The 8775-nt window shown below is 30.8% G+C and overlaps 1 protein-coding gene across 2 annotated transcripts in view; it reads right to left on the bottom strand.

Annotated features, from left to right (window-relative positions):
• Positions 1-995: 995 nt before the first annotated feature.
• LOC148618843 (uncharacterized) overlaps positions 996-8775 on the bottom strand; it is a 44893-nt gene continuing 37113 nt past the window's right edge. For both annotated transcript variants that reach the window (XM_088578110.1, XM_088578111.1), the window contains 7 exons: positions 8363-8483; positions 6558-6701; positions 6192-6315; positions 5276-5362; positions 4626-4755; positions 4082-4204; positions 996-2882 (listed from right to left, as the gene is read on the bottom strand). In XM_088578110.1, coding sequence (XP_088434236.1) covers positions 2770-2882; positions 4082-4204; positions 4626-4755; positions 5276-5362; positions 6192-6315; positions 6558-6701; positions 8363-8483 — 842 coding nt within the window. In that variant the 3' untranslated portion in view covers positions 996-2769. The remainder of the gene's footprint in view (positions 2883-4081; positions 4205-4625; positions 4756-5275; positions 5363-6191; positions 6316-6557; positions 6702-8362; positions 8484-8775) is intronic.

Here is an 8775-nt window from a genome sequence, read left to right as displayed (position 1 = left end):
GTTTAAAAGATAAATTAAGGGAAACATCTGTTGGAACATTTTTATATCCCTCTAAAAAATTGTGGGAGGGGTACATCTGTGTCTTGTCCGTTAAATTGTTTAGAAGTGTAACCCACTGACTGGTTTTGATGAAAATTTGCAGGAAGCAATGTGTATACTGATATTCATACAGGAAGATAATTATTGTATGATACCTATCCAAACAAAAGGTTTTAGTGTAAAACAGTTGTACCTTAAAACCTTGTTATTGCAACTTAAAAACTACTCAGTGGATTTAAAAATTTGGCACATGAAGAAAGTTAATTATTGTATGATACCTGCTAAAGCACTCCATGGATTCTGATGAAATTATGTTTTTAAGGTTAGGCATCATATGTTGATGTGAACTTCAGTTGCTTGAAAGGACCTTGAAATCCACTTAGAATGTAAAAAGTAGTATCACAAAAACTAAAATCTGCCACAAATTATGACATGGCTATACACAAATCAAAATCTACAACCATTTTTTTTTTTTTGGTAAAATTCACCACGAAATTTGATTGTAATTTTTATCTTCATAAGATTTAGTTTCTTAGCGGGTCCAGACTCCAGTGAAGCATTTTAAGTGTATCATTTATGAAACCATTTATTTTCTCTTTAAAAGTTTAGTTGTTCTTCCATATATCATATTCTTATAGATGACTTTAACATTCACTTCTGTTCTGGAAAAGTTCTGCAATTATATTGACGTCAACAGGTGTAAGATAGGGAGACATTTCAATGTGGTCCAATGGAACAGCAACTTGATTTGATTACTATAAAGAATTTTGAAGAAAATTAAAGAAGCATTTCAAACATTTTTTTTTTTATGTTTGGAAATGTGTTTCCATATAACTATTACTGTTCTTGTAGCTCTCAGATTCGATAGTCACTTTGTCTGGTGTAAAACTGTAAACCAGTTTCGATGAATGTTTAAAGTCATCAATTGAATCTTAAATTTAAAATAAATAAATAAATAAAATAGTGTACTGTTTTAATATAAAATGGTTTTGTATAATATTTGGCTGGAAAATAATAAATATTGACATTTTACCCAACCCCTGTATAAAATTTTCTAGAATAAATTAATGGTTAATTTACATTAGCACTGTTAAAACAACCAATGGTATTGTAATACTCCAACCTCATAATATACCTTACAAAAGTATATATATATATTTTCCTAAGTTAGTTTATGGTATCAAGGGTAAAAATGGTTTTAATTGTTAAGTTTTTACAACTTACTGAACAATGGAATTGGCACAAAAACACAATCCAATTACCATCTAAAACAATCTAGATTGTGATATACACAATTATAAGCTAGATATAGGTGCTCTGAGGTATAAAAAAAACTGTCATTCTTATATAAGTACAAACTGGCCAACAGAAGGATCCATAGATTAGGCCCATGATTAGCTCACACATGTTACTGACATTGTAAATTCTTATACAAAACATCTACTATATAAGAATGGCATATAAAGTAATGCAGTCCTACCTACAATCTGGAATAAAAAAAGGCACAATATATGTAAATTCCACTTAATGAAAGCAATACAAATCACAGTATGGTAAATATGAATAATAAAATATGATATGGTTAAAAATGGACATCTTAATAGTCATGGTTACACAACCATTAATACAAAGGCAAACATTACAACATTCAATATAAATCTTTTATATAAATACAATGTACTATTTTTGTCTTTTAGAAGTCAAGGAAATCATCCTAACAACAATATTTTTCCCTTGTTACCTTATACATGAATCAATTCAAAGGTTGCATGTAAAATATACAACCCATTCTTTATCTTGGGCATTTGGGTACTTGAATTTTATTGAGGCAAAACCATGCACACATCTTCAGTGTAAAAGAAAAAAAAATGAGTGCTAACTCAAAATCTGTTGTTCCAATTTTGTACTATTGACTTATGCACTTAAATCAAGCAAACAGAGAATTAAAATACAACCATCAAGGTATTTGTCCATCAAGGCTGTCATTTTCTAAATACTCAGGTTTCAGAAAAAATATAATTCATGAACTACAATAAAAACAACGTCAACTACTAAAAGACAAGTGTTTAAGATCACAGCAAATGATAAGCCTTAAACCTCTACATAAGTCTAGGATATGGAATTACATACATAGATATGTGAAAGTTAACATGATGCTAAAATACAGATTATCAAATTAAAACTTGACAGTCATTATGTAAACCTATGTGCCCAGCCACCTTATACAGTCCATCACGAGGACTGGTGTCATTAAGTGTCTAATTGTGTACTTTGAAGATATTGGCAAATAAAAATTCTTGTAAAAAATTTCATTTCTATTGACTATTTTGAAAACATTTAAAGGTTTTAAGTCACAACACTAAGTAAAATTAAAAGGCAAGATTTTTAGCAATGGAAAAAGTATCTAGAGTAAAATAATGTGGAAAGTACATAATAAATACCAAAAAAAATGACTTCCACAATTTCAGAAAAAGACAGGCAGTACATTGTGTTAGATTACTAACAAAACTAAAAAAAAAAAGATAATTCAAACTAAGTCATCTTTGTTTTTGTTCACATGGCAAATGGTTATGAACTTGGAAGATAATCCTGTGCAATAACCAACAGAAACAATTTACATTGAATAAAATATTGAACAATGGAAGACTTGCTTTGGCATATCTATAGCCTTTACATGGTTTTTAGTGTATGTGGTGATATTTGAAGTTCATATTGCATTTATTTCAGTTGTTATGGTTTTGATGCCCTTGATTTCTTGGAGTCTTTACTTTTGCCACCAAGACTTCCAACTCTGCCATCAAATACATATGGAATGGATGGACTACTCTTAGATCTCTTCAAATCTGAAATATTTGATAATTCAATAAAATGATGGCCATTGTTCTCCAATCACAAAACTTACCAGGGACAAAAATCAATTAAAGTTTGTTTTTGCAGGTTGGCTCAAAACATATGTCTCACCCCATCCTGCAAACTGTTCGGAGCAGAAATGGAAGCTATGCAGGTAAAGAAATGGCTTCCAAATTTTAGATTATTTTCAGTATGAATTTCTATTGGTAAATTATATCAAAATATAGTTCTTGGATATTGCAAAGGCCTCTTAACAATTATATAATAACAGAATAATTTTTGTAATGGAGTTGCACTGACAAGGTAATTTATAAGGATTTTTGGTAAATTTTTAAGTTCAAAGGGGCATAACTCCTACAAAAATTAGGGGATCAAAATTTCCTGGTAATATGCACAACTACATATGATGTTCTTGCAATATGGGGGAGACACTTTCATTGTAAAAGCATCAGTTTTTAGTTTGACAGTAAAGGATGTATACACAACTACAATGGAATATTGTTATCATAATTAATTCAGACCTGACTTGTAATTTCAAACAATAAAAAGATGAATGGGGCAGTTCGACACAACTCGAAAAGGCTAAACCAGAACATTCCTGACTAATGTACTACATTCAAGCATGACATAACACTGATTGAAGGTTGTTATTAAATGTTTAACAAAGAAAATGTTTCTTACAGAGAATTTAAAAGTTCAAAGAACTCAAAAAAATGAAATTGGAATAGAACAAACATGATCCAATATCTAAAATTTAAATCCAATATGTTTTAATACATTTAAATTTAGCATATTGAAGGATCCAAAGAGTTGTTGTATGAAATAAGAATTAATTACTACCTAGAAAAGGGACTAAAACACAAAATTTTAAATATATTGTAAAAATGGCTATTTTGATGATCCTTCAAATTTCTAGATCAAACCCATTGAACCAGACAAGAATTAAACATTATACACAAAGATTAAGAAAAAAAAACCTGTTTTTAGCTCCACATACCAATATGTTAATGAGCAAAAGTCCTAAAATCAATCCCAACCTTCCATTTGTGGGTATGATTTCATAAAGATCCAAGTTAATATCTGGAAACCAAACCTATAATTTGGCCTTTAACTCATAAACAGCTTAAACCATAAAAATCAATACTAAGTTTTCCTTTTACGGGCATACTAATGTACTAATCCAAAACTTTACCTCTAGAATCAATGTGTCTCCTCCTATGTGAATCTCTGCTGTGGTGTTCATTGCCATCTTTCTTACTGGGAGAGGCATTAGCCTGAGGACTGGGACTTCTAGCTCGATGATGAAATGATGGAGCTACAATATAGCATATGTAAATATATATATTACAATATTTATTTAGTAGTCTTCTGCAGTTTTTAAATACAAATGTACAGTTTTTGTTTTTGCCTTGTTTTTATCATTTAAGGGGTTATGTTAAATTCTCAGTTCTGTCTTGCATTCATGTCTTCCTTTCTCATTAAAAATGCTTCACTAGTATGAAGTGCATCCTAGCCGTGCTATATAAAAACTTGGTATTATTACTTTATTCTTACTGTGTCCTGATTAACTTAAAAGATCATTGAAATTTAACAACTGTAGCAAGCATAATCTCATGATATAATACAAGTTAAAAAAAAAACACAAGTACAGGAAATCAAATTTCTTCATGCTACTATAGTTAATCAATGTACATGAATGCCAAATGATTTAACTTAATTTCAATAAAGAATCATACCTCTCCGTAAGGACCGAGCATTTTTGGATTCTTCTTGTCTTTTCTCATCTAACATTTCTTTAAGCTGTTTCTGAGATTCCTGATATTTTTTGTTCAGCTGAAAATACTGTGTCATGCTCTGTCTTTGCTCCTTAAATGCCAACAAAATATATAATGCATTTATAACTAATTCTGAAAGTACCTACAAATAAGAACATTAACTGCTATTAAACAAGTATGGTTATCTCCTCTTTTAAAATTAACCAAAAAAGATCTTTTCATCAAATTGTACAGTACTACAATATATGATCAATAAAATGGTTTCTAAATAACCCATCAACTTCACTGCATTTTGTAAAATAGCAGGGCATCCTATCACAGTTTGAAGTCCATTGGCAGATATTTCATGCATCAAATACAAGAAAATTTGCCTATAAAACCCAAACTGAAGAGTTTAAGTGCCAAGTACCATAAGATCTGATTTTCTCAAGATGCTTTTTTTAACTATTGTAAGTATTTTTTTTTCATTTCAAAAGGCTAAATAAAGGTTAGAAAAATCTGTGAAAAAGCTTCATTTACATTGAGATCTGATAGACCTGTTAATTCTATAAATGCAGTTTCCTATGCCAACATTTCCATGAAACAACTTTGACACAAATTATTTTAATTACCTCAGTACTTCGTTCTAGACTATTTTGTAAATTCTTCGTCTGTGACCGAAGTTTTTGTAACTCAGCATCCTTAACTCGAATCATTATCTGTAATAAAAAAACAGAAACTACCATCAAAACACACTCACAAAAGGTCCACGATAGGTTACATTTTGTATCTAATGGAAAAGGTACATTTAAAACTTATTTTGTATGATATGAGTGTCCACAAACCTGTCAAAACAATATTTCAACAAGAAGTCATGAACATGTATGTCAGTACAGTCTTTTGAATAAAGCTTTCTTTCAATACCAACAATTTACATAACAGTACTAAACAATATCAATTTTTTAAGTAGCAGTCAGATAGAAGATGATTCATGCATGTCAAAAACCCACCAAATTCAGTTTTATTTCAGAAACAGTTACTGATCACATGACCCATCTTAGTTTTCCAATTGGTTGTTATTTATACAGCTAGTACATAAAATTAGCACTTTGCAAGAGTTAACACTCTAGATTTGGTTTGATCTGGTTGGTTTTATTGAGAGATAAATATATGATTTTCTCAAGAGTACAGATATAAATACAAATGTTCCCTAAAAATATAACATCTGAAGATCAATAAAGCATTGTTCTGTGGGTTTTTCTACACCATGAATAACTTTACCATTAGCAGTGCCTGAATTTTATATGGACTGGTATTTAAGTAATTAATATTCTCATAAATTGGCCAGGTGAAAAAAATTCAAACCAGGATCAGTTCAAGGAAGATTAAATACTACATGAACAAATAAAATTGATTACCAAATACTATGAGAATCATCAATTCTAAATATGAATAGTATAATAATGCCAAACTAGGTCATATAACCTTATTTGTTTAATGAATGCCAGATATCTGGAATATGAACTACAATACCAACTTGACACTGACCTGTGCATCATACAGTTCTTCCTCAATTGTAGCATTCCCTGGAACACTAGCCATTGTTCTGTTCTGAATAAAATCTTTCAGTTTTCCAATCTCTTCATTCACAATGTCATTCAATTGCTGGTTGCTGAAATAAGAAACAAGGTGTTCTTGGCTCTGAATTCAAAACATCATTGATATTCTGAGTAAAATATATTTTGTACAATAAGAGATACATGTACAAAATAAAAATATTGCTTTCTCAAGGCTTTTACCGTCAACATGTTTATTTTTCAATGCTTCTTTTCATACTTTCATATTTTTTTATACAATGTTGTGACAAATTATTTGCATTCATTTCCCTTCAATTTACAATATCCTCTGCCTTACCCCATTGTAAGATGTTTAATATGAGTTTCATAAGAAGCTTTTGTCTCCTCAATTTTGGCTTCCATAAGTTTATAATCTTCACACTTAGAGTCATAATGCATTCTCAACTGTGTTAACTCCTCTGAAGTTTTACTCATCTCTGTCCTAAAACCAGAAAAAAAATCATCTGTTGTATTGCTCTTAATAGTGGTGTGCACAACAAGGTCTATACTCAGTATTTACAAAAATCTATTCTACTAAAAGGCAACATGCCTTTATTAACCATTGACTGTCATTGGAAATCAGATTTAATGAAATCTATAATTTTAAGAAAATACAAGTAACAGCAAATATCAATACCTTCATCTGATGCTAAAGCAGGTAGAAACAACAAGTATGTGAGCCAAATGCCCACTATAGACATTCCAACTACCCAACTACAGTATAAGGTGAAAAAATAAACAGAAAGTTGTTATTGCCCAAAATTGAAGGTATGGCACACCTAAACAAACTTTATGTCAAAATATCAAAGCATCAATGTACAGTCAAACCTCGGGAGCTCTAACTCCATGGGACTATTGAAATGAATTCAAGTCATTGGGAGTTTGAGAAATTGAAGTTAATATATTTCCAGATTGTTTTAATTGCTGGTCTGAGTTTGACTTCATCGTTAGAAATTGCTTATTTCTTTAAAAGTTTTTATTAGTTCTTGGATATTTTTCATTCACTTTCAGAAGGTTATGTTGGTTTGTAGACATTAAAAATGCTGTGTTCAATTTAAAAAAAAAAAACTTTCAGAGTTCAGGTTCCTTGGTCAATAATTGTTTTCTTCTAATTTTCTTTGATGCATTCATTATACCGACTTCAGAACATTCTCATACTTTAATCTGTACTATGTCAGATTAAAAATATCTAATTAGTGATGACTTATATATTACCTGTAACAAATTATAGTCTGTTATCACAGAGATGAATCTTGCCTGTTCGATATTGTCATAATGGTGTGTTTGTTAAATATTATTTTTTGTGTTGCTGTCATATTTTATATAATAATATGAAATTATAAAATTATCATTTTTGTGTTACCACTTCAAAATGCACTAGACTGTGGGGGGTATATGCATAAAATTGGCATGAATTTGTGATGCAATGATGGTAATGCATTTGTACACCAAATATCATTGACTTAGCAAAAGGGGTTCATGTTTAAATGAATTTATCAGAAAACTTAACAATAACCTTTAACATGAAATTTTTCAAGTCCAGACCATGACTGTGGGGGTACATGCAAAAAATTGGCATGAATTTGTGATGCAATGATGGTAATGCATCTGTACATCAAATATCATTGACCTAGCATAAGGGGTTCATGTTTAAATGAACTTGTCAGAAAACTTAACGTTAAATTTGTGTACGCCGCTGCTGCCATCGCCGTCAAAGCAAAACCTAAGTCTTGCCCTCCATGACTTTCATCACAGGCAAGACAAAAATGACACTTTGATTAATGATTGGTTTTCAGTTTTTCACATCTTTTATCAACTAAGCTGACAAAATGGCTGACTAGTTGGAGTAAGTGAGGGTTATTCTCTAACATATATTACTGACTGAAAAGACTGACTAGTCAATTCCAGTGTTCGAGAAATTGAAGTTAGAGAAATCCAAGGTTATTTCTATTGATTATATAGGATAAAAGTTTGGTACTTTAAATTGTGTTCCAGAAATCCCAGATGTTCGAGCCATCCAAGTTTGACTGTATACCTTCTTAAGAGATATTCTTAAGAGCATAAAATTTCTGAGACAATAAGGAAGAGTTAATTTCAACTTACTCATGTCGTCTCCTGATTTCCTCCACAAAGTCATCAGTAAACATAGATTTCAGTGCATTTCTGTATTTCTGTTTCTCTTCTTCCAAATCTTCTTCATAAGCTTTCCTCATGGCATCCAAGGCTATACAATAAATAAGATTGTCACAATAAACACGGCATATTTAAATGTAAAGTTAGTGTGATCATGAAAATTTTTCGGTTCAAGTACATAAATGTAAGAGTAATCAAGGGAACCAAGGATATAGCGGTAATCAAAAGAATATAATCCAGGGACAAAGACCAGACATGGAAAACAGACACACACAACAAAGAACACAAAGTAACTAAAATCATACATACAAAGCAACAAAAGTAAAAGAGCAACTCGGACTCCACCAAAAACTTGGAGCATGGACCAGGTGCACCGGTAGGGT

Source organism: Perna viridis, chromosome 4 (assembly GCF_037379345.1).
Source record: "Perna viridis isolate PV_CMFRI_1.1 ecotype Kerala chromosome 4, ASM3737934v1, whole genome shotgun sequence".
Taxonomy (NCBI): domain Eukaryota; kingdom Metazoa; phylum Mollusca; class Bivalvia; order Mytilida; family Mytilidae; genus Perna; species Perna viridis.
Note: the sequence above shows the minus strand (reverse complement) of the source record. Positions and strands in the feature narration are given on the sequence as shown.